The following is a 27946-nucleotide window of genomic DNA, read 5'->3' as shown; positions in this document are numbered from 1 at the left end:
TGTTTAATAACATTGTAATTATTTTATAAGCAAAAACAATCTCTGCATTTCATAAATATTGTGAATGTCAGATAAAGCGTTCAGTTCATCTATAATAATAATGCTATTAATGTCATGTTTTTGGTAAAATTTATATGAAGATCTATATGTATGTTCTGCATTTGAATGACATTTGAACTGATAATTCATTTGATTAAAAGTACTGCTTTGAAAATGCAAGGTTTAAATACTGTCCAAAGTCTAATATTTGTATTATATTTCACACTAACACTCAGATATATGCCCATCGTAAGTAACCCATGGAGCTACAGTAATTTATTTGCGTTTCATTTGGTAGTAGTTTCTAAGCTGTTATAAAGTATGTATAAATGCCTTCTAATAAACTTATCGATTGACCCATCTCTTCACTGGTTCTGTCCAGTTGGATTCATTATCTTCCTTTTTTTCTCCATCTGCTTCTTCTCTCTCTCCTCTTTCTTGCTCTTGTTCACTGGATGGGGTAGCTGATGGTTTTCCCTGCTGATAGCGACGTTGTAGTTCTTCCCTCCAAGAATTTCCACCACCGCTGCTATCATCACCATCTTCACCAGCCTCGAAGTCTAACAGAAGAAAATAAATTATGAATTATATCTTACAAATTAAAAAGACATGTTTTCCTATATTGATTTGTTCTATTTTAATACTTTATTATTTATTTTTTTCTATGAAAAGGATACTAATTGTTATAAAATTTTAGCACATATATGTCTACAAAATAAAAATATTTAACTAGATGACATTCTTGACAATTGTTGTATGTTTATTTACAGCTTAAACAAACGTTAATATGTCTACATGTTTCTTAGGATAGACATAGATTATAATGTAACTGTATAACAATTAAACTTTAAATAATTAACTAGTTCTAAAAGAGACTATAAAAAATCTTACTATGTGGTCTCAATTATTATAGAGATGTACCTGACAATTAAATTAAAAATTTAATATGAATATTTTACATTCTGAAATAGCAGAACACTTTTCATAATGCTCATTCATTATAGGAATTATACTAATGCAAAGAAAGCAAGTGATGTAATATTTTGCAAATGCTTGTGAGGATGTAAAAAGTACAGTAATGTTCAGATTTTAATAAACTCTTACCTAACGGCTTTCTGATGTTAAGACGGCCAGAGTTGTGAGAATGATCCTCCTGGTCTGAGTCTGCAAGCCACCAGGACACATTCACAGGGGGTGCATATCACACACATTCCACAACACGTCTAAAGTGTTATTTGTATAGGAACATCTATTTGTTATCGAAATTTTAATACAGAAAAAACTTTAGAAGAAATTTAGATAGTATACTCCTGATTGTTAAAATTTTATGTTCTGTAATATGTTTGTTATTGAACATTGTTTAAAGTGTTTATTTAAGTAATTCTCAGAATATTAATAGAAAAGATAAGAAGTATCATACTTTTTACTTTTAGATTATTGGATTTGAATATTGGAAATGAGAAATTGTTTTCACCAGGTAACGAATGTTTAATAAATTTCATTTATTAGGCTTGTTGAATTGACTTGTAAATTATTTTCATATAAATTACAAATTAGTTCATAAATACCAATTCAACGGAACATTATCTTAAAATAAGCACTTGCTGTTTTGCGTGTAGTGTAGTCTGTGCTATTGCTAGACTAAACTTTGCTAACTCTATACTAAATGAGGGAAAATAAGAATTACAACAGGCAAATGTGTAAAGAAGGGTGGAAACTAGATATTTACATTTGCATAAATTTGCTTTGAAATAGCACACAAATTACAAATATGTTCAGAAACTTAATACAAGTTGTGATGGGAGGGGTGGTACAATCAGACTGTAGGTGATTGTAGTAAATACATACAAAAACAAATCGAAAATGTAGGTCGAAATTTTTTCATAGAAAGCTTCGTTTATAAAAGATTCAAATTTGAAAGTGTGTTAGATTCACGCGCATTTGAATTATGATTGGCTGATGCGTTTGCCGGTTATTCATTGGCTGCGTTAAGAAGACAACCGTTGAGTGATTTCACTAGATTTGCTACCGCTCACCCAATAGGGTGTAGCGTTCAGAGTCAAATCTAGTGAAATCACTCAACGGTTGCGCAACGGTTGTGTCTTCTGAACGTAGCCATTGTTTCTTTTACATTCACCACAGTTCTTACTATCTTCTAATTACAAATTTATATAAAATTCTTGTATAAGACTAAAAAAGCACGTCATTGTTGATACTTATGGATATTAATATTTATATATGTATACATAGTCAGTAATGTATATACAATGATGTACGCACACACAAGCATACAATATAATATATGTATGTACTCTCGCAACTCGGCTTCCGCTAGGGGAAAAAGCGGCGTAGAAGAAAAATCTACCACCACTTGGTAAATTTATTCCAGGTAGTGAAATAAATGTTAAATCGAATATTAATTTGGCATACATTTCAGTAATTTCAAACATCAAATGGTAAGAGTACTTTTTCCTACGTTACTTTTTCCCCTAGTGGAAACTGAGTTTGCTCGCAAGGGTACATATAAATAGAGTTACTCGTGTGCGGACGCGGATACTACCAGACGAATTTCCGAATTCGATTTTTTCGTAAACTAAGCTTCACATGAAACAATTTTATTCTATTTTTTCATTTCTTTTTGTATGTAGAATAATTTTTTCATCGGTTGTACTATCTGGCTTACTCCCTGTATAATACAAAGTGCCATCGAATGGATCATATAACCCGAAAGGGGGTGATACTATACATATGAATAAATGAGCAGAAATGTAGAATAAGATTTGTTGACACATGTCATCAATTTTTAAAACTTTGAGGCACATACATATATGCTCCTATATACGGCTTGTACTATATTTAGGTATCTCTATGTACCGAAAGACCTCGGAGGTCTGACCTCCTACCATTTGGTCTCGGAGTTATTGAAACTTATGCGAAATTAACATTCGGTTTAACATTTATTTCAGTATTTGAAATAAATTTTGCTAAATGATAGGAAGTTTTTTTCCTACACCACTTTTTCCCCCTAACAGAAGCCGAGTTTGCTCGTGGGTGTCATATGTATCTATTATTCACTAGGTATTTCTATATACTTGCAATAAATATAGATAATGATATAATATTGCCCGTATCATCTAATGTGAATAATGTCATACCAGAAATAATATTTATAAACATTGACATAAGTGAAAATAACCAGTAATTGAACCAAATGTTGCTTATGTGTTTATATGTATTGTTCATGGCAAATTTTATTCTACATTTTCAACTTATTTCTTTTTTGTGTAAAATTATCTCCTTTCAGATTGTATCATACCACTTTGGTGACACCCTACATATACAATTATTTTATAATATTTGATGAATATTGTAACGTTTTAAGAACTATTACTAATTACATTCAAATATAAGCAGAAGTGTATTCTTTACCTTTTTGTGAATTCCCCACAATCCACATGAAATTATAATTAACACAATACTCGTATAACTTTTATACTTTTTAAATTTTGTATCTTGTGTTTGTAATTCTGTAATAATTAATCATTTGCAAATATACAACTGTTTCAGTTTTCATTGATGAAATAACAATATTTTGAGGAGCCTTATTGGACAATACTTTCAAACATAATTTTAATTTTGTTTATAACTTGCTGTGTAACTAGAAATATGTAATAAAATTCACCTTGTACTTAGTTCTGTAATAAATTTATAAGATCTCTTTTGTTAAGAACAGGATAGGTAATGCTAGTACTGTTACATGCCATAAAAATCTAATGACATGATAGAATAAAAATACTGTGAAACATGCCTGTTTACACTAATATGGCTATATAATCAGAGAATGTACAAGGATAAGTATTTGAGATTAATTTTATGACTTCACTTTTACTTTGATGAATTAGTTTCTGAATATGCTACGAGTGAAATGAAATATGAACATATTTACATGATACTTATAATAAGTTGTTAATAGTTTCTTTACAAGTTCTCAACTACTTGTATATTGTATTAAGCAGTTTATAGTATATTATCTATTGTATTAAATATGAGATTTTATTAAATGTCAATTATTACCTCTTAAAGTTGATTATAACTTTCTTAATTATAAGAAGAAAAACTTGTATCTCTTATATCTAATCCGAATATGTAATTATTGGTGGCCTGTATTAAAGAAAATAACTAAGTACAAATTCTGGTGCCATTTGAAACTACATAAATACTTTGCATTCATTTCTGATGCAAATTATATTATAATTTGTAATTAAACATACCTGAATTCAATTCCCTCACAAGTGTTGACATGGCATTAGTAACACTGTCAGCAGCTACCAACAAGTCATTGCGCAAAGACCGGCCCAAGCTATTATTCGCGCTGCTGGAACCGCTTCCTGGTAAGCTGTTTGTCCTGAACGCAGACCTAATATCGAAAATCTCTGTTTTCTTTGCATAAAGCGACTTTCAAATAAGAAACTAAAATAGGTTTGTGCCATGCCACGCTCACGCTTATCGTGCAAGCAACTATGATTTGCTATGATTAATCATTTGCATTTCTTATAACACTGTGTAGTCTGTTGAATAACACAAAGTATATGTATAAACGCAAATTTCAAACTAGCCGTAGACTATCACATGCATGCAAAATGATGTGGAAATAGTTATAAGGATTACACAGTGTAATATCATTGTTTTATAGTAAATTAAATAGCTACATATGTACAGTATTTTATTCATTTTTCATTTTTTTTCATAAAAATAATACCAGGAAATAATGTTTCGAAAAATTTTGTTGAAGTTCGAATGTTTATATTTAGTGAATTCAAAACTGGTTACTGACTTTTATCACTGATACCATTAAAACTACAGTGCTTGGAGGATATACATCTTTATTATACAGGGTTGGGCAATAACTATGTCCAGTTTGAATATTGCCGTGATTTGTAATAGTATGAAAAAATGTTATATACAAAACTTACACGGTATAGACGGGTGCATATTGTGACAAAAACATTTTCTGCGTGGGTGAAGGCATAGAGGAGATTTCAAGGTCATCTCTATTTTTGTTTAACGGAATGCTATGTTTTTTTTATCGCGATGTGATAGCCGGTGCTGAGACGACTTCAGCGAGCTATCATTGAAGGTCATACAAGGTCAAATATGGTAGTAAAATAAACTTTCTTACATTACAGGAGATGCTCCAAATGGTGACCGTTTGCGTCAATGCGATGTTGCAATCTTCGTATCGCTGCATCACGTGCATGTCTTATCGTTTCTGAACTTATTCTAGCACATGCTGCAATTATCCGATGTTTCATATTTTCTGGTGTAGTGGGTATTTCTTGATAAACAGCATTTTTCAATGCTCCCCAGAAAAAAAAATCTGATGGGGTTAAATCTGGAGAACGAGGTAGCCAAACTAATCCTCCACGTCCTATCCATTTATTTGGATAAAGTTCGTTAAGTGCATCTCTTACTCTCCGAGCATAATGTGCTGGACACCCGTCGTGCTGTAACCACATAATTTGGCGAACGTTTAGTGGTACATTTTCTAATAAAGTCCCCAATCTACTTCGTATAAAGTGTGCATATCGTTCGCCAGTAATGTAAGAAAGTTTATTTTACTACCACATTTCACCTTGCATGACCTTCAGTGATAGCTCGCTCAAGTCGTCTCAACACCGGTTATCACATCGCGATGAAAAAAACATAGCATTCCATTAAAAAAAATAGAGATGACCTTGAAATCTCCTCTATGCCTTCACCCACGCAGAAAATGTTTGCGTCACAATATGCCCCCCTCTATACTGTGTAAGTTTTGTATATAACATTTTTTCATATTATTACAAATAAGGGCAATATTCAAAGTGAACATAGTTATTGCCCCACCCTGTATATTTAAAAAATTGTGTATAGCTCATATTAGTCATGTTTACCCAGAAAATAGCAATCTTTATTATATCAATGCATTATATACAAATGGTGTTAATTCAGTGTTTCTTTAACATTTTATATTAATGTTTTACGAATATAGGGAAATTAAATTATATGAAACATTAAAAATAAATCATAACTAATACATTAAACTTGACTTAATAAAAATAAAAGAATGTGTATGCAATAATTATATAATTCTATGTAAACGAAGAAGTAACAACATTTTAAAAGTATACAATAAAATTTGTTAACATACTATGTAAAGTATATTGATATTAACTGTTTCATTTTATACAATATACATGCCTGCAAATTAATATATAGTAAATAACATAAAACTATAAAAATATAATAAAAATTAAAAGCGTCATAAAATAGCAAAAAGCATCATCATTTGAGTATACTGCTTCTTTGCAAAACTTCATAGCATCATCAACATAGGAATGTTTCAAAACGTGAAAAATCTTTCATATTTAACTAGTACCAAACCTGTCTGGTTACTACTTAAACAAAAATACATTCTTATTAACATTCGCATGCAACAATCAGAAGTATCATTACTGTGCTAATTTTTATACAATGTGCAGCTACAGGTTTATTATAATTAGCACTGTTTGTGTAGAAGAAATCAACTTTTCTGTATGATTATATAAAAGCATAAAGTAAGTGTATGTAATTAACAGGTGTATAGTCTGTCACCTGATAAATATGATTGTAAAAAAACTACTTACATTCTGTTTGATTTCTTTTTAAAAAATAAACGTAAATTCTTACAACATAAATGATTCAGCGATTTAATTACTTAGAAATTAAGTAATAGTGACTATTTCAAATATGGCATACAGTGCATAGGAAACGTACAGCATACAAGAGGAAGATATTTTTTATTTTGGATTGTGTAGAAACCAATGATATTAATATTTACGACATTATCACTCATTTAATTAAATATATCATAAATCTTTGTACAAATTATTTTTGTATAAAATGATTCGTAAATATATCGACTAAGATTGAACATAAAAAATACTGATAAAAACAAAGTGTTGATTCTTTGCATTTATGAATAGTATATATACACAAAACTTGTCGGTATATTCCCGAATATTAGCTATAATAGTAAATATAATTTTTCACCAAATCGTAAAACAAATGTAGAAATATTTTCAACTATATCTCATTAATTGAGATAATTCATTCAACAGTAACAAAACAATATTTTATACAAAGATTGTCATTTGTATTATGCTCTGTTTTATATTTGTCTGTTGGATTATTTTTACTTGTTTCTAGTATAGATTTTCTACATGCCTGCCTACCTTACATCACCTCCAACACATGATAAGTTATCTGGAATAGGATTTTGTATTGTTCCAAGCATAGCATTACTGGGAACATTCGCCACGGATGTCGTTGGGACTGGATTTTGATAGCTCTGAGACATCTGCTGTTGATTCTGCGATTGTTGCTGTTGTTGCTGTGGAGTCGTAGATAATGGACCGCCTGGAGTCGGAGGAGCTGACCTACTACTTGACACAGCACCAGGTGGTAAAGGCGGTGATTTTGTACTGCGTGGTGAACTATTTGGTGTTGATCTTGGAGATGCCTGATGATTCTATAATCAATGATGCTTCAACTGTTGTATCTCAGTTATAGAACCAATAAAGATGTTGTGCCGAAACTTATAAGTTGTATTGGATATATTACCTTCAACATTTTCATTAAACCTTCTAGTTGTACCATTAATTGCCTTCGAGAATCTTGTAAGGTGGCTAAATGAGTTTCAAGCTCATCTTTCCTTTGTCTTAAAGCCCGCAACTCTGACATTAGCGCAGGATTTTCTAAACCGGCAGCTTCTATCTCTTGTTGTCTCCTGTTGTTGGATTTAATATTAATGTGCGAAACGTTCGGTAATTGTAAAGTAAGAAACAGAATATCCACTGAATGAGATATTCCATTTCACTGACTACAAGCTGAAGCAAGAATGTATTATATGATGTAGTGTTTGTATGTGAATCTAATGAGTATATTAGTGGGAATCAATTCAAGTTATTAAGATATTCTGACAATTAAGAATGTGGAAATTACAAGAATAGGTATACTTGATTATTCCATTTCTGGATTATGTAATTCATATTCAGAATTAAAAAAAAGCATGTTCAGATAAGTATTTAGGTTCCAAATTAAATATTTTTCATATAAATTATAGTATTAGATTTAGGACGCCAGACTTCCAAATCACTTATATTTATACAGGGTGTCCCATGATAATACAATTTTGACCTTAACAATCATAAAGAAAAACAATATATGTACTATATGAACCATAGAAATTGTTGGAATAATAGAAATATTTTTGTGATTTTGTTTTCAAGGATATTTGATGACCGGTGGTATGGTCGCGTCAGGTTCCCTGATAACCAGTTCTGTACGAGTTTCGAGCAAATTACCAGCAATAAATGACGAAAGTTGTCTAAAAAACCATAGCTTTTATTTCCGCATTTGACTTGAGTTTTACAGGCAACGTCAGCTGACAAAATGGTACAGCAACTTGAGCCATAATTTTATAACAGGCACTGGACAAAATTTGGCTTTGCAGGTTTGCCTGACTGAGTACTTTCGACTTAATTTAAAGTAATAATCCAAGAGTAGGAAATGAGGTAGAGTCTCGGTAGCCATAGGCGAACTTTTCAGGTAACTGTCTATGCATATGTAAATTGTAAGCAGAATAAATAAATTCTATACATATATACTTCTATTTTATAACCTAGTTAGATCGGGAATTTATAGCGTTACCATCTTATTCGTAGAAAGGACATTCAATAATGTCTTATAACATAATATTAAAGTAAGCGAAAGCAATATAATAACTTGGGAAATTTTTATGAGAAATGTTCCGCTATATGTAATCTGAAAATAATGGCTGTTCTCACTTATGCAAATTGTAGTTTAACAATTCTCACAAAGTGTAGGGATGGTTTGATCTGTGTAAGTAAAACAAACCAATACACATTTGTATATCAAAATACCGACACAAAAATACATTTCACTTAAAAGAATCAAGTTGACCTATATGACCTTGAAAATAAAATAATGTAGACATATCTTTTATCCCAACAAATTCTATGATCTATACCATATACATTGTTTCTGTTATTTATCCCATAAAATTAATAGGTTAGATACTACTTCTACCAGAACTTATTACATAGAAAATATATGGGTGGAAGACAGCCGGTGTCAGAAATATTAAATGGTGATTCTACATGTCAAACTAAGGCGAAAAATAAGACTGATGAAATTACATTAAAGACTTTGTTTCTGAGTTATTGATTGTTGTAAATATGGGCAAAATATACATAAAATAAAACGTTTGGCCCGATGGGTTATACTTCATACGATTCGAACAATTGAGTCTCAGTTAGTACACGGAATTGATCGATGATCTAGTGAAACTAATAAATGAAATGAAATGACTAACACCAACTTGTGAAACAGTTAAAGAATGCGTTTCTCAAGTAAAATAATTTGTCGTGTCAGACGTTTTCACCCGTCTTTTTGACACTTAATAACTCGGAAACGAAGCTTTTAACGCAATTTCGTTACTCTTGATTTCGTTCTCGTTAGTTTGGCATGCAGTATCATTCTTTAAAATTTCTGACACCTATTATTGAATACCCTGTATATGGTGATTATGTATATATTTAAAAAAAAAGATTGTAATTGTTAGTTTTATTGTGATGTCTTCAGCTCTAATACGTACGCTATGCAACCAAAGTAATAAAGCGAAACAGAATGTTCATAACATGCATGATCCTAGGATGGTTCGACAGGATGATCTTGAGGTTTAGGCTTGATAGAAAGGAAATAAACGACACAGGTATACCTTAACCTTGCAATCTCGCGTATTATTTCCTTGTTTTTTGCCTCTAATTGCGATATAAGTTCGCGTTGCGTTCTTGAGGCATCTAACGATGCCAAATTTGCGTCAGACGGCGCCCTACCCTGAAACGGGACAGTTTTTAAGATAAGAATCTCATTATTTAAACAATGTTTGCGTTAAATTCGAAACTTTGCGTACTTACTGCTTGGTCAGCTTGCGACATTCTGGATGCGGCTCGAGGCTGTCAATGTAGTTATAAAAGATAAAATTAGTAGGGACAATATCACGATTCATCATCGTACTGCTTAATTTTACTGTTCTAACTTACTAGGCTTGAAGAGTATCGCTTAATGCTTTCTACTTTCATTACCAAACAGTTTCACACAGATTCTGTGTGCTATTCTTAGTGAGATATAATTTATTATAATATTTAGCTTAATATAGCAGAATTTTCATTGGCTAAGTCTATTATTTTGACAAAAAAGTGATTCTTTTGTATATCTGAATACATATTGCAAATATTGAATTAAATTAATCGCATTAATATATATACTGAAATAGAGAAAGTGGTCTTACCATGGTTCTAACTTCCTGAGCCAACCTTTGTGCGTATCGTGCTATTAATTTATGTTCATCATCCAGTCTTGAACTATCCATACTGTACAATAGTCATATAAAAAAAAATATAAATAAAATGCGACTTTTTATGGAGATATACACGGTGCGTGATTTACCTGGAAACGTATAAGTACCTCGAAAAATATGGATGATACGGAAAAATACTTTAGACAATAATTGTAGGGTACCAAGGGGCACATATGACGCCTACATTTATTTGACTTTGCGATTACCTTGACAAGCTTTTTGAAGGTTACCTTTAAATTTTCAAATAGAAACTTATATTTTTCGTTACGTATTCTTGTAGCATTTAAACATTTTCAAAACACTATCTATATGTGCATTTCGCGCCAACCAATGTCAAGATATCAAATTTCAAGTCTAATGTTCCACCAGCATTAGCGTCACCCGATGTACACCGCAGGGAGGTTGCTTGGTCCGACTTTGTACACTCACGAGCAAACTCAGCTTCCACTAGGGGAAAAGTGACAGAGGAAGGGGCCTTCTATCACTTGGTATCGGGAATTATTGAAATTTATGCCATATTAACATTCGATTTAACATTTCTTTCAGTACTTGAAATAAATGTACCAAGTGGTTGGAGGCACTTCCCCTACGCCACTTTTTCCCCTAGCGGAAGCCGAGTTTGCTCGTGAGGGTACATCGTTAATACTGGCGGCACGGCAACTTTGTTGTTTCATAACTCGAACTTGCCTTGTGCAAAATACATACATAAGTAGTGTTTTGAAAACGTCTGAATATTAGCTCCGAGAATATGTCATAAAAAATGCAGATTCCCGTTTACACATTTTAATATGATTTTCACACGACGTTCCGAGGTCATGGCAAGGTCAAATAGACAAGAGTATAGTATGTCTCCCTCGATATCATGCAAGTTTTATCTGAAACATTTTTTCGTATTATTCATATTTTTCGAGATATTTACAAGCGTCCAGATAAATCCCACATCCTGTATGATAACATAAATAAACATACAGACACGACACGTTCAATGCTCACCTCCTTAATGTAGAACGGCTGTCCATTGATCCAGAATCAAAGGGAGCCATAAACCCTGGATCTGGAAAACCGTTGTGAGATGGTAAAGGTGACGGTGGGCTGTAATGCAGTCAATTTATTTGAATCGATAAATTATGCTGACGAGAGAAGACAGACTGTCTTATTAATTAATTGTTACAGTTACAACACTCACACTATATGAGACAAATCTAAGGTTTTCTCAGGTTGTTCAGGAAATCGTGGTAAACTGTTTTTCCCTTTTTCAGGTACACATCTGAAGCTTTTTCGCAAGGAATGTCCAATTTGCTTGCTCGGCGATTTCTGTGTGAAAGGATTATGTGGATTCAGTAATGCGAACAGTGGATCCTTCCGAACTTGAAAACTTCAATTTAAAAAATTACATACAAAACTACTGTACTCCCTTGTCTCATGATCATTATTATGTGTCCCAGAAACTTTACCACGCCAAAAACAGTCTTGGCAAAGCTGATACGAGTGGCACTTCTGACACCTGTATCGGAAGCCGGTGAAGTTCTCTTTATGACACACGTCGCACATGACGGGATGAGCCACTAAAATTTAAAGAAAATATATCCACAATTATTGCATGAACGTTAAACGATACACCATTTAGGATAATCAGACAACCATATTCAGATTTTTACTCAAATACAAATGAAAACGTGACAAATTAAAAATTCGTTGAAGCTTCTGTTATATCAATGAATATACATGGCATTCAATGTTGATTAATTTGGAGAATTAAAATCACAGACACTTACCGTTTTCAACAGCGGCCATTCTATGGTACAGGGGAAGCCAGATTAAGCAATGTGGCCCTGGGTCAGACATAAGCGTATCCAAAAAATCGTTGACCGTAATTTTTAAGTTCTGAAAGACAATTTCAACATCAATTACATTGATTTTCGACATATAGTAGCTCAAGCAGTTGCTACCATTATATACGGATTTCCATGAAAATGAGAGTACAAATGATTCGATTTTACATTTATTGACTTTAAATACATAATACAATTGATTTCAAGTAACCCCATGCATGAAAATTGAGAGATTTTCTTTGTTACTTCTCAAATATAGAATACGTTTGTAAAATTAATAAAGCATACGATCAAAGTAGCGACTTTATTACGCGCTGTGTAGGTAACCAATATTTCTATACAGTACGTAACGTAAAAAAATTAATTTCGTGACGAACTTCATCGGTGGATTGTGAATTTTATGCATTTTTGTAAATTTCAAATGCGTGCAATAGGGTGGCCCTTGTTTATACATAACGAACATTTTTTTAGTATTTCTTTGCTCTCATTCCCTAGAATGGTTCCATTTCATAAGAAAATAATCCCTGAAAAAGTTCATTGCAATCGGATAATAAAAAAGGGTGCCGGCCAAGTCTTAAATTTTTTAAACCGTCCATGTTTTTGGAGTTCTTACAGAGTTTCTAAAAAATGGTAAGTCGATTCCAAATTTTGTTACAACAGTATTAGAAGAGCATTCAATTTTCTACAATTACTGTTTATATAATTTTTTTGTATTTCCAACCATTTTTTAGATAATAGCGTTTGAATATGGAGAGAACCTTAGTTAAGTTAACTTCGATGACCTTGACCTTGACATATGTTGTTAAGGACACTCTTCTGAGTATCCTCCAAGAAATTTTAGCTGCCGCTCGGTTTTTATTAGAGAGTTATTAGCAAAAAAAGTTTAGTGTCGTACTTCAGTAGTATTGATAAGTAAAATAACCGATGACCTTAACATATGTTGTCAAGGTCACCCCCTTGAGTGACCTTCAGGACGGTCCAGTTATCAAATATTTAGTAGAAAGTTATTAAGAGAACAATGATACCTTTTTCTATAATCAACTCTGAATGACATTTTTTCTTGAACTGTCTCCAATTGACTTTGAATGATTTTTTCTTTTCTTAAACTGTGTCTAAACAACTCTGAAGCAATAAACTGATCGGAGTTGGTTAGAGTAACTGGTTGGAATAACTATAAGTTTTTAATAGAGTGTCCTTAACAACATATGCCAATGTCAAGGCCATCGAAGCTGCATTCCCTAAACGTAACTTTTATTATAATTTGTAATTATAGTGAAGACATGAATTTTTCTTGTATCATGTGACATAGAACGAATATGACACAGTATCTTATTTAACTCTTTGACTACTGTCCACTTGAAAGCAAAGCGTCCGTTATGTATGATTATACTACCCCTGGGTGATGGGAAAGTTATTTGGGGAAGTTCTCGACCATAAGTAATCATAATTGCTAAACGAATGCATGAAATACAAAAGTTCGAAGACTGTTTTGTAGATAGCAGTCTATATTTTTATCGTATGTATAAAAGTGACGCAAGAGATATTAATTTACAACCACAGACAGCGAGAAATTAACGATGCAGATATTCAGATAATTCCTTAGAAGGTATGTATCTACCCTTAAATGTCCTGAATGCTTTGTTTCAGTTTCCAAAAGGATTAAAAATTGCCATATTCTACAATTCTTCTTTTTCTTTACTCCACTTTGGAATATACTAGAAAAAAAAAAACTCGCTAGGTCGAACTTACTTGAAGAAATATTGAATTGGCGAGACCCTCGGTGTAGCAGAAAGACGGAGACTCGTAAACCGCAGCCGTTAACGCTAGGACTTCTTTCAAATATTCGGCGAACCTCCAATGGATCATGTGGCCATTACTGTCCGATATTTGTGAATGTATATCTGCTCGATAGACAATACATATTAATTAAGGAAGATTTTAAGTCGAAGATGTTTGTTTGGGCAAAAGGAATATAACTTACATCGGAACTTGTCCATCAACTTCCCAGCACATAGTGTAGCTAAAGCAACTTTCACCGAGAATACGGATATTTTATTGTTTTCCCTGCGAGAAAATTCATTTTATACCTTTCCTGTGACGAGGAACAGGTACACCGTGGCAAATAAGTTTCCGAATAATACATGAAAATTTAACAAATTAATCACAGGACATTAATGGGTCACTGTTTCTTTTACACTCAACTTTGTTCATCAGACTAGGCGCCTTTTCAAATGATTAAATGTATCTGAGTATTCAGTTCTTTTTTATTTTTGTAAATTTGTTTTTTCTATTGTTAGTTTTTCTTATAGAATCACCTTTTTGCCTGGTTGTACTACTCGAGCTGAGATACTCTGTACAAGAGAATATTAGCATTCAAGAAAATGCAAAATATTTTTGTTAATATATGATATATCAACCCTTAACTGCAGACCACACGTATCAGAGACGAAACTGAATTTTTATTTCACTATTACATTTTAGTGGAAAATTTTGGAAGCTCTACCGTTGGAGTACCTTCAACTGACAGTACCTACTATGGTACACTCTTTACAAAACGATAACGCAGAATAACATTCAGGTAGTTACCTATTAAGTGTTACAAAGTTTACTCGTTGTCGGATTATGTATTCATCCCTGAGACAAGTAATCTGTAGTTAAGGGCTAACGATGGGTAGGTAGAAAATTTAAGGACATTCGATTCTTGATAGAAATCAACAACTGATTCCAAACTTTTGGCCGGTAGTGTACGTTCACCGCCGTGGTAATTTTACGTGTGGTTTGTTTCTAGTCTCCCATCCAGCACAGTTAACTATAGATGACTAATAGGAGTTAGAGTTCCTATTGAAAGGGTTAATTTAATGGACGATGAACTAAAAGCCGTGGTTCGTAGTCAATAATTCGCGCTATTAGTACATATACGATAACTGAAACAGATACCACTTAGAAAGTACATGTTACTGGGAGTTCATTACGGACCCTAATACAATTAAACACGAAAGCTTCTATCAACTTCAGTCTGAAGAACTTAGCTCACAAATTTAATTATTTTGCGCATGACAACACTTAGAGAATTCAGCTCCTTTCGTGGGTTCGCGTTTGCTTTGTGCTTTCGTGTTACTCCAAGTATTCACTTTTACAGTGCTCTTGAATTAATGGTGTAATTAGAAATTAAAATTCCGTCCGTAAGTACACGATATCGTGGATTTTAGCGGCACAGAAGAGACGAAGAGAGAAGATATAAAATAAAATTTAATGTAGATTTTACTGTATTTAAAAATTCCTAGAAACCTTCATAGAGTAAATCTGAGGCTTTCTTTTTTATTTTATTCATTTTTCTTTTATTGATTTCTGTTATTCCAGTTTTTTATAAATTAGCCTGTGACATTCTATATTTTCAGAAACAACCACAGTCTACATAGTTATGCAATGTATTTCTAATTACTTTTCAATATGAGACCATGGACTATAATATTCTCTAGGCCCTAGACAAATGCATTCAGTATCTTCGATAATTTTTCAATGAGTTTTATAATTTTTATTGATGCGTTCACAGACATCATCCACTTTAAATGACCTTTATTATACAATAAAATTGGAATAAACAAGAAAAACTGTTTGCGCTATTAAAGGTTCTATCAAGTTTCAAGTAAAGCAAAAACCACATTTAAATTTTATTGAACTTTATACTGTCAAATATAGTATAAATACATCAAATCTGCAACGTCTTAATATTTATGCACAGGAGTGTAATTTTTAATTACTACGCTCATTAAATAGCATTAATTATCAAATGTTTGGATAGTTTTTATTGAAATTATATTTATTACTTTATTCTCTGGAAGATAATCACGTTTCGTTTAATAAAGTCTCATATGATAACGTTTCAAAATCGTCGAGATCATCTATGCGATGGTACCCCTTTGATTTTCCTTCACTAAATGTTAAAAGAACGTCAAAATTGTATACAGTTATTATTAAGAAATTAGTCTGTTCGTTCGGTGAAAAAAGCATAATATAGTTTTCAATCCATTAAATGTCACGTACGATTTTATTTTAAATAATAAATATTTATAATTGCTCCAGCTGAATATTTAACGAAAGATTTTTAATTGTATTACTCTACGCAGCGACTAGGCTCCAATTATTCAATACTGCACACTATTTCAATTATCGAATATTCCTTTCAGAAGATAATTGTGTATTTTAACTTTTACTTTGTCAGCAAATTTTCATAGTTCACGAAATGCAAAAAATTAGTAACTTTTTCTTTTGCAAATAAATTCGATCAGATACCAAATCGCAACCAGCGAGACTTATGGTTAATTATGCGTGAACTGAAGAAATATACAGAAATCAAGTGCACAATTATCAGGAAAATTATCGCGGACACCCTCGACGAAGCTAACTGCTACGCTGACGAACGTGGACTACCCGTACTAAAAGGATACAGCTTGCGGCTGGAAGCCTCAAACAGTATTAAGCGCAAGAAGTCGGTTCACGAAAGCCTCAAACAAAATAGTATTATAAAGCAAAGAACATTTGACCTTCTTCTACTTTCTCCTTTTTTACAAACGGTGCCCCCCAACTAAAAGCTTGACAACACTACTGAGGGTGATGACCTTGACAACATACTGAAAAATCATCCAAATTAGAGTTGCCGCCCTTATTGTAAATATTTACCCTTTTTCCTGCACATGCCCTCCCTTTCCTACACGTCCCATCTTTTTGGGACACCCTGTATATAGAATATGAACGATTACTGGACACATGGCATTTTTCAAAAGACTCAATTTCTTACAAAAAAAACGTTGCATAATGAGGTAATGCTCAGAAGGAACAGTTTGACGTGAACCAGTGTTATTATTCCGGTGCAAAATCAAAGTTTCAAGGATTGCAATATGAAATTAAGGTTTCCAGTTTTATTCGATAACTTATAGGCCAGTTTAGTGCGTTTTTACGATTCAATGGTTATTTATACCCTGTAGTGTATGCAGCTAGCAGCCAATTCATCAGCAGGGCCGTTGTGGCGTCGACTTTGGCTTGTTGCGAAACAGGCACTCGTTTATTAAGGGCGTGAAATAAGGAGGATAGTAACGTTTCGAGTCTCGATACGCCCAACGTGCTCGACGGTTCCAATGTGTTCAAACCATTTTCTCGAAACGCCTCAATTACATTCCATATGTCCACGTTATGCACTGTACAAAAAAAGTATCGATGATTCGTTACAGCGGGCTTGCTAGAAACTTCGAATAAATAATTCAGTGGTTAAATCTGATTGAAACGTTTGGATTAGACAAACCAGTTGTCTTGCATTAATGTCTGTCAAAATACGAGTACTGTCAGAAAACTAACGGGACTGATAGCGTAGAAATTTATCTTGTCGCGTTATCTACCAATCAATACCATATTATCTCAATATTATCCCCTTCAAAATGCATAAACAGAATTGTTTTTTTTTTTCATTTTCGATTAGATTTTGGACAAGAAAAAATACTTCACATTCAAGTCAATACAGCGGGTAACTAAGCTGTACGATAACTTTTGGGACTAAAAAATGTCACGCACGAATGTCTCGTACTCACGAGGGAAACCTTCCAGGGGTAACCGTTATTATTCAGTTTTTACCAGTTTGTGGTACTCGTCGAGCTGAACACACCCATAGTCCACTTTTGGGCCTAGATGGTTAATAATTTATGAGATAGGAACAATTAAAATTCACTCGTGCGTGATATATCCAAAATTAAGCTCTCTCCTTACTTATTCTTCAAGTTTCTATCCGTTCGAATAAAATTACATCTTTTGAACTTTGTAATGCTTTATTCTTAAGAAATGAGAAGTACACAAAAGGTAGACGTAAAATTTAAGTACATTTGATACTAGAAACAAATATTTAAAAACATAATGACTATTGAAATATAATCTTCTTTTCTGGTCATTGAAACCGTAGGAGAAAAGCAGAGTTAAGGGCAACGCTTTCAACTACCTATTTGGCGCAACGGTCAAACGCCTGTTGGAGGTGTGCTTACTTTTTGGATTCAGGAAGGCTAATCCATCTCGATTAAAATAAAAAGGAATTAACTGAATGCGATAAATAGTTTCCGAGATATAAATTCATAAGTACAATCCATTTTTACGAAAATGGGCAAAAATCGCAAAATTGAAAGGCCTGTATTTCTTAAATAAATTCGAATCTGGAAAAATGAAGACTTGACCCCCCCCCCCTAATTCCACGTGGACTACTTCATAACCCATTTTGATCAATTTGATCTAATTTGACCCAAATGATCGATTTGGCGTAGAATGACTTATAAGTCCCGCAATCGACAAGAGGGTATACTTCTCATTCATACTTTATTAACTACAGCGCCGCAGGTAATTAACAATAGGTATACCGCACAAGAATGAAGTTAAATTGTAAAGTTCAGGTCGACAAGTATGACAAACTAGCGACAACTGATTAAAAAGTGAGGGTTACACTTGGGGACGTCCCTTCGTCAGGTCAATTGCGTCGATCGTTGCTCTTTGCGCTGCCTTGAAAGATAACTGACACATCCAGAGATTATATTGAATAGGAATAAAGTCACGGTACAACTAAACGAGAATCATTCTTTATAAGGTTCTATATGAGGTGACTAATAAAAATATACATATATACAGGGTGGGTCATCTGATATTATCATCTTGATTTACGTCAATATTACTGTCTGTAAAGAAAAATAAATTGAAGTAAAATTGCATAGTTTCAAAGGGAAAAATAAAATTGATCAAACGAAATTTTTCTAGGAGACACTTTGAAAATATGAAAGTGACCTTTGATTTTTTAAATGGGAACCCATGGTTTATTTAACAGCAGGGTTGTAGTCATTTTTTTCTGAATACATTGGCGAGCAAATTCGGCTTCTGCTAGGGGGAAAAGCAGCGTAAGAGAAGGGTCTTCTACCAGTTGGTCTCGGGAGTTACTGAAATTTATGCCACATTTACATTCAGTAATAATACATTTATTTCGGTACTTAAAATAAATTTAGGAAGTGGTAGGAGGCCTTTCTCTGACACCACTGTTTTTAGTTTTTAATGGTCAAGCTCTAGTAGTGGTTTCCAGCAAGAACAAAATTGTGAAAATAAGTGACTATCACTGTCTATAGTATAATGTATTGACGCAAAATCGTGATATATCAATGATAATATCAGGTGACCAATCTTGTATAAAAGTACAAGACGACAATTTCCGTAACTCATGCCATCGTTAGAGGAGGCGGTCCAGATACAGGCTAGGGTCTAAATATTGGCCAATTGAAAGTATAGGGTCATATGTAAGTGCTTCACCCTAGCGGGAATAGTGTGAAACTACGACTCAAGTAAAAAAAAGAAGCTTATTTGAACTCCATATCATAAAGCAAACATATTTTAAATACACTGAAGTGATACATCTTACAAAAGCCTTTAAAACAAGTTAGGCAATAAATCCTGAAATAAAAGTGCTACCCCATATTTAGACCACCTACTCTACTAGGGTCCTTACAATGAACTTTTAATGCGTTCTAACCATACAATTGTTGAAATACCCCATCGTGTCTAACAATAAACAAAGGAAAAACCTTCCATTCCAATACGTCGAAACTTTGAGGTTAAAGACTGCAATTTATTCCCAGACTTAACCCAGCGAACAGTATTCCTCCTGTAAGTTAGCGTCCGCAGATCGCAGTCCCTGAAAGTTCTTTCAAGCCGCGTGTTTCTGATGACGTGATAACAACGTATATTTCATTTTATACTCACGGTGAACCTTCTTCTGAATGAATCTCAGCTTGCAGGCGGTGCGATACGATGCGAACCGAATGCTGTCGAAATTCTGCTGTCGCATTTCTTGCAAAAGCTGCAACCGGCTCGCTTCTCCCGTGCTCCCGTTTCCTGATCCCCCTGCGCCATCCTCCGCCATCTTACCTGCACGAGACAACGATTCAGAGTGGATCAGTACAACTTGCACGCTGGCAACAACGGGATCATCAGATCGTACATATTATGATTTCCAACGAAATGATTCACGGTTTACAGAGTTGCACGCGACGAGCATCAAGATCTAGCTTACAATTAGATTGCTCCTCTAGATCGATGTGTTTGCATCACGCGTATACCTCGTATACAACACACGAGCTACACGTAAAACGAAGGCCGTGTGTCGATTAGTCATCGGTGATCGTTAACTGTATTAGTATTTATGAAAACTTGTTCTTTAACAGTAGAACTACGAACGTCAAATAGGCATATATCGACGTAAAGAAATAAGTCGATTAACCCCTTGTCAGCCAAGCAATAACACTATTTCTATCAAAGTAGTCAAAAGACCGCTTTTAAAATTTTTATATTATTTTCTAAGTTTAATCATTTTTCTCGGTTGACTTTTCGTCTTTTCTTATAACGATTGTTAAATTAATTTAGCGGTATCTTTTTTTTCCCACCTCCTTCTAAAATGCGCATATAGTGTACTTGTTTCTACCATGAGGTGTCTTTTGACAGCTTAAAGATTTTATAACATTGTCCAATTTGAAATTATTTTACACATAAATATTGTTACGTATTACCCGATAGATAGCACGTATTGTGTATTGTCACAGCGAGTGACTTTGGGATGGCAGCAACGTTCTGGTAACGGCGCCCAACATAGACATTGCAGAGTCGTGGTACGACCTTGGAAGGAGAAGGATGTGTCAAAGGATGTGTCAAGACTCCTCCTCTTGAAATAAATAATTCTTCTTTTTATAAACTTTGTCCTTTCATTATTGGAGATTATACCGCCCCCACTCAACAGTATCAACACCATAAGGCCATTTCAATTGTAAAAAAATAGGGTATTTCCCGTTATAACTTTTATATGCGGTTGTTCTGGATATGTATTATATTTAAATTTACATTTTACTGTAAATCATTGCAGTGATAAATTCTAAAAAGTAATTGTGCAATGCCAGTTAACTTTTTCGAGTTGAGGTATTCTTCATGCACAAGAAGATGGCATGTTTTATGAAAATTTTGAGGCGCTGAACTTAAATGACATCAAGGGGCACATTTTATAAGGTACCTGCTTCTTTTGGTGACCTTGATTTTTTTTAAAGGAATGACCTATTTTTGTACCATAGATCAACAGAGTATCAAATTTTGAGTGAAAGTGTGTTGACCTTCATATGTCCTAAACCTAAGAGTTTACAAAATATTTACAAAATAATCTTTAATGTACTTACTATCTAAAAGCTATAAGTGCTGGAACTGATACCCTTCAACTTCAATACAACGATTTCAATACAGTGATTATTTTGTAAATATCTCGTTAACTCTTAGGTTTAGGACGTATGAAGGTCAACACATTTTTACTCAGAATTTGATATTCTATCGATCTATGTTTTATTACCCTCCGTCTAAAATTAAATTTATATTTACTTTAATTATTGCTGACTTTGTTACAATTACTTAATTCCATCGCAGTGAGTAAACTTTCTTTATTATCAACACTTAATAACAGCTTATGTATTCATATATGATATTTTGAATGATACAAATAATATTGATGAGAACGGTTTGCCATAAAACTGTGATAAGTCTGAAAGTTGCACATTTTTTAAATTGGAAGAACAAAACTTGTTTGGCTATATCATTTTCTAACGGTTGAAAACCCGGTAAATTCATGAAAGAGGTTACTGTGCCTCAATGAGCGAACGTTTTGTAAATGAATCATTCTGGAATTATCAACAACTATTAGACTACATACACAACAAATTTGAGGTGGATCGGTGATTTCTTTTTCGAGTTACACCAGAAAACGTAGGTGGCTATGTAATTTTCTAACGCACTGTTAGAAAATTAAACAACAAATTGTTTACGAGAAAAGAAGATACCCATTCTTTGGAGCCTTATTTGGATGGTTTAATATAAAAAATTCACTTCATCTGGAAATGTACATGATAGTACAACTCCCAAGCTGTAAAAAACACACCCGCTGTTTGCTATCCGACTTGCCAAAGGTATAGAAATTAACTTCTCCGAAGACGCATTTCGGATAAACTAATGACTTTTTGTAAAAACGAGTAAATATTTAGGGCTGAAATTTGGCACACTTCATGACCGTAACGGAGGCCATGTTCTCTTAAAATTTTAAACCTCTATGATCAAATTAATCTCTTCGAGTATTAAACAACTCAAGAAAGCGCCTATTTTGACAGTTTTCATTCTTTTGCAACTTAACATGTAGACCGATTTTAACCTGCTATATCTTACTTTGTAGGTATTAGAAATACCTACATTTTCTTTTTGACCCCGTTTTCTCTAAAATCATTACATTTTCTTCTGTAAGCGAAAAACTGGTTTTACAAACCTTTTTGAACTTTTTTAACAATGTTCCCCAACAATTCGTGAGTCTTAAACGTATACATTTCATTTCTAATGACTTTCCGAACATTTTAACGCAAAGACATAGCTAATTAGAGTTATTTTTGAAAATGGGGGTTTTGAAGTCTAATTCGACTGGACTACATGTAGGCAACTTTTGGTCGGTCGACCTAGTCGATCGACTTGAAGACATTCAAAGTCGCCCGTGGGAACGCCGTAAAACCGTAGTTGACGTTGACAGGCGACTGAAACAGAACGTTAATAACTTCATGACATCGCTCTGAGACGGACGAAAATGTCTAAATTAGATTGGAATTCACAGAATATAACTAAATTTACAGACCTCTATCAACAACAGGAATATCTATGGACCAGTACAAGTGATGCATACAAGAGTTGAAATTTTAAAAAATCGCAATGGAATTAATAATAAAAGAAATGGATTTAGAAGGATTAACCGTTGCTAATATAAAAGACAAAATTAAGTCCATACGGACAATAAATTTACCGCTGACTATTAATTTGCTCTAACCCACCAACGACGTTTTTTTCTGTTAATTTTCCGACTAATGATTTTTTTCAACTCGTCTAGCAAACTCATTGTAATTGTTGACGTAACACGTACAACATTTTTACGCAGCGTATTTTTATTAACCATCTTAACCAATAAAAAAGGCGGACAACGAAACCTTCAGTAGTGTAAACCTTTTAGTCGAACGACACGTTCGGCCGACCAAATGTTGCCTAGTGTAAACGCCGCTTAACTTGCGCAACGGATACACTCGAACAATGTGGAAGACATTGTGAATACACACTACGCTCATAAGTATATTAGGGCACCTGGTCCGTATAAAGAAAATGTGATGTTTCGTAAAGGTGACATACATACTTTGGATGACGTTTATTACTCCATAGTAGCATAAACGTTATTCATAAAGCTTTAATACCCTCTAAGCAATATCTATTTAAGACAATCAGAAATTTCGTAATGCCTCGTAACATTTATTGCATATTCGATAAGTGTCCTAATACTTATGAGCGGAAGTGTACGTGTGAATGTAGGATCACCAAATCACACCATTTTTATTTCCTTTCGTAAGAAGATATTGAAGACACTGGGCTTAAAGCGCTCTGAACTTACGAACGTGAAATGACTTATTAAGTAAAAACTACTCTAGTCTTTGATAACAAAGCCCATTAAAACTTTTGCCTCAACTCAATACATTCGATCGATTGTACATTTGGTTACATTTTTACGAATGAAAAGTTGTTAACAGTAATCACACCATTTGCATGTTAAGTGAGACTTGAATCTGTACTTTACGAGGCACTATTTACCTGTAAAACTACTTGAAAGTATTTAAAATACATTAATAAAGATGAGTTACGATGATATTTCACTAAAGTCTCTCTATGTATTGACACTGGAAACTCTGAAGTCCGATTAAGAAATGAACTCTATGAAGCTTTATTACAGTCTTGGTACATATTATTTTCTAACAAAAAAGTATTAAGCAAAAAGACCACAATTCATAATGTTTCTAAAAATTAGTTCCGAATTTCATAATTTATTTCCAAGGACATAAGCATTAATAGTAATTTTATGAAAATATGTACGTGTATCGTGTATGTACTGTATTGTGGAATGTAAATAATCATACTAATACAATTTTTTGACGTTCAATGATATACATATAAAGCGCCTTTAAAAAACCAAGACTTCATACGCAACGACATAATAAGTTAAACGTATTGTATAAAATACTTAATTATATTTGAATCAATTAAATGTTGGTATAAACAATGAATAACATGAGAGACTGTTGAGTGGTTGAAATGAAACGGGTAAACAGAACTGAAGAGTGTCTTTGCCAACACAAGGAATCCTTCCAGGTATATATCAAGTCCCCAAGTTTACGGGTCTTTCATTTTCTCTAAGTACATTTCCCCCGACGAAATTACCGTCTTTGTGACGCACAAATTGCCGGAAGGAATAGTCAGGCAGCGACACGCAGGAAGATCCTCGGGCAGGAAGTTGCGAAGGTATAAGGAACGTGTGGATGCCTAAGTTTGAATCAATACAATAAGTGGGCCAGGTGGGGGTGTATAAGATCGCCCGAGGAGACAGAGGAACGGTCGGGAATGTGGGACAGTTTCGGTGCGTACAAAGGAACGCGCGAAACGGAGCGACAAAAGGCGCGGTCAATTTTGGATTCGTCATAATCGAACTCTATTCTGGTCAATCTCAATCTAGATAACGGAAACTGATTGTCACTCACGATCGAGTGAAGATTAACAATGATCCTGAATTAAAAATGTCATTGAACGTGGTCTGTTTATAACAACGTATTATACGATTTCGAAATTTATACGCCTAAGATGACCGTACTCTGGTCTCCAAGCTATGTATCAACGTCAAGAATATGTGTCAATAACTGAAGATGTCATGAGAGTTAAATAATATATGATCGGATTATAGATCGATTTAAATGATTATGCGGTGATATGTCAGTCTATGCCATAGACATAGAAATATAGACTGCGTGTCAGGCTGGGCCGGTGTCCCAACTTTAGAAAGAGACGGGTTACTTTCGGAGGACTTGCTATCTCTTTCTAATATAGCTCAGTCAACCACTTAAGATCCAAATCCTCAGAACCTCAGCCCCCATTACTTATTATTAGATTTAAAAAGAGATGCAAAGTCCTCCGAAAGCTATCTACATCTTCCTAAACTTGGAATGCCCGTTTCAGGGAGATGCGCAGTCTACATTTCTATGTCCATGGTCTACGCCGCAGAATTGGGGTAACTTTTACTAATGGTACACGACCACTACGAATCAATCGAGAATAATGTTTTGGACCTGTGCCGAGTAAAGGAAGCAACGCGTGTCAGTGGAACACCGTTTAACCGGGGGGTTGGGGAGGAGGAACAAACACTTCCTTTGCCAGATAGGACGTACTACTCGGCGGGACGTTGTCCGTTATATTACATTAGACGCACATGTAGTTAATCTTATTTGCCGGGACTTATCGTTGCCGTTATAATACCTACACCATAACGGTAAATAAATAAGGGAACGACTCACGAGCAACGAAATGTCCAGGCATTAAGGTCTGTGAAACCATACCTACATAACCGGTACTATAACTCTAAATAGCACAATTCGCATTCAGCCACTTTTGTGCCTATTATTTTCTACATTGGAGAACAACATAATATTTATATTTAGTGATAAATTTCAGATGTTTCTATCATTCATTCAAGTTATGTTTCACTCACGCCTCGATATTAACTATCACCGGCGGTAAAATAGGTGAGTAGATCTGACCGACCACTGCCAGATGAAGAGTATTTAAACTCCTCCCGTTGCCAGGGAATTTATTCTGTACATTTAAGCTTTCGATATCCATTCTTATTGTATTTAAAAAAGGGTCGAAAGCACGCGTGCAAATCAGATGCAATTCAGATCGAATTCGTCCGTAACGCCGTCACGAGACACGACGATACACCTAACCTGGCCTGCCGGTGTGTGTACATACCTCGATCGCTTTCGATGCGCGTGTCCTCCAGAAAGGGGTGAGGGAGAGAAAGAGAAAAAAAAGTGGTGACGAGTGTGGGGTCGCCGTCCCCGTGTCGACAAAGGCTCCTTTCGTATCGTTCTATCGCATACACGATATCATTAGGATCGCCGATGCTCCGAGAAAGTCAGCTAAGTGGCGATGGAAACTACACTTCTCACGGCACTCGAGTGGCTACTGCTGCATGAAACACGAGACAGAACTGTCAAGAAGACCGACCGCGTTATTTCTACGGGCTGTTCCGGCGGATACGGTTCATTCGAGCGAATTTCTTGCGCGGGAACGTGTCCACGTTCAGTCACCTTTGGACGGAAGCCACGGAACACTTTCTGCCACGAGAACGTCACAATAAACAAACTCAGCGCAATCTAAACGTAATGTATGTCGCGAGCCTCGCGGCCATCACTGAGTTCGACTGGCAGCAGGCTGTTGGTGGCGCCATCGCTTCTTTGAACGGGAGAACAAGGAATCGGACCATTGCGCGCGCGATAGTCGTACGATTTGCGATTAAGACGTTACGGGGTTATGATGAATAACTCCTTAGGTTGGTGCATGTGAAATCAGAAACACTTTAAAACAGGTATTATTTTTTTCTTTAGTCAGCGTGGTGTATGTTGAATGTATATTAGTACAATTTACAAAGTTATAAAAATTAACTGAGATAATGAATGAACAGTCGAGTCATCCCAGACGTCAATGGGATTGTTTGTAATGCAACACATGAACATCGTATACTACATTTTATTTCTGAAATTAAATACTAATATCATGTACGAGTTATTTAAAAATGTCTTTTCCAATGGGCAGCCGGGAGAATATAGGTTTCAGTAAGCAAAGTGTTTATAGTATGAGCCTCGAATAGTTAATAGTATGTGAACTATAATATGTAAAGAATGTAGATTTTAAATACGTCTTCCTCAAAACCGTGTTATAAAGTTTGTAGTTGAGTTCAATTACAAATTTATTTTACTACTGAAAACAATTGTGGCTAAAAGACAACAATTAGATTGTAGATATGAGTCATTTTAATTGTAAGCCAAGCGGATCATTTTTGTACACGATGTCTGGGATTTTGCTCAAATTGAAGTATGTGTGCGGGGATTAAGTCATCGTTTCGTTGATTTCGAAATTGATTAAAAGATAAAGACTTTCAAGGATGGCAATTTCCACTGATTTTTATGAAAAATTACCTTCACAAAAGAATTTTTATCTCTGCAACTATTAAAGATACGCATCTGTTTCTTTTTTCGTTATAATCGTAAAGGATCGTTCTTTTTAACTAATTTTTTGTTTTATATGTAAAGTTATTTTTGCAAAAAAAAATCTTAACAGTGTTATTGTTTTGCAAACTGGACCCCTATGTCATATTTTAAGCAATTTTTTAAAAATACGTCCATACTCGGTCCTCTTTAAAATTAATTTGTTTAATTGTTGGTCACTCTAAAATTGTGGTCGCAGCAGGCCGAAAAAGGTTGTGGCATCCGACGATTCTAAAGTAAACGAAGGTGTAACAGCACACGTTAAATATAATAAAGTAATAAAGTGTAACTAAACAAAATTTATTATTTTTTATTACGAATTGGGTCTCATGCACACCGTAATTATTACAAAAATATCTAATTATGTTTTTGTATATTAAATACTATGTTATATGATCGATAACGTG

The 27946-nt window shown here is 34.1% G+C and overlaps 1 protein-coding gene across 1 annotated transcript; it reads right to left on the bottom strand.

The window, feature by feature from the left end:
• Nucleotides 1–211: 211 nt before the first annotated feature.
• LOC107193745 (dystrobrevin beta) lies at nucleotides 212–26637 on the bottom strand. Its single transcript, XM_015583248.1, has 17 exons — nucleotides 26242–26637; nucleotides 20104–20268; nucleotides 17309–17525; nucleotides 14312–14394; nucleotides 14080–14231; nucleotides 12274–12382; nucleotides 11897–12063; nucleotides 11685–11812; nucleotides 11492–11590; nucleotides 10430–10511; nucleotides 10056–10094; nucleotides 9857–9975; nucleotides 7678–7843; nucleotides 7290–7585; nucleotides 4311–4456; nucleotides 1144–1203; nucleotides 212–599 (listed from the first exon to the last, which is right to left on the bottom strand). Exons 2-17 carry the CDS (start codon nucleotides 20261–20263, stop codon nucleotides 385–387), a joined length of 2238 nt encoding a protein of 745 aa, XP_015438734.1. The 5' UTR covers nucleotides 20264–20268; nucleotides 26242–26637; the 3' UTR covers nucleotides 212–384.
• Between the last annotated feature and the right edge of the window lie 1309 nt (nucleotides 26638–27946).

This window comes from Dufourea novaeangliae, unplaced genomic scaffold (assembly GCF_001272555.1).
Source record: "Dufourea novaeangliae isolate 0120121106 unplaced genomic scaffold, ASM127255v1 scaffold24, whole genome shotgun sequence".
Classification (NCBI taxonomy): Eukaryota; Metazoa; Arthropoda; class Insecta; order Hymenoptera; family Halictidae; genus Dufourea; species Dufourea novaeangliae.
The sequence above is the reverse complement of the archived record's forward strand: the minus strand, read 5'-3'. Positions and strand labels throughout refer to the sequence as shown.

What these genes read in the sequence shown, in the direction of transcription:
- LOC107193745 (XM_015583248.1), bottom strand. Translation starts at nt 20,263, where the DNA reads ATGGCGGAGGATGGCGCAGGGGGATCAGGAAACGGGAGCACGGGAGAA. An exon ending in CATTCAGAAGAAGGTTCACC is followed by an intron (nt 17,526 to 20,103) that starts GTGAGTATAAAA and finishes TTTTTTGTACAG; the next exon opens with TGCATAACGTGGACATATGG. An exon ending in CAAGGGAGTACAGTAGTTTT is followed by an intron (nt 11,813 to 11,896) that starts GTATGTAATTTT and finishes CCTTTCACACAG; the next exon opens with AAATCGCCGAGCAAGCAAAT.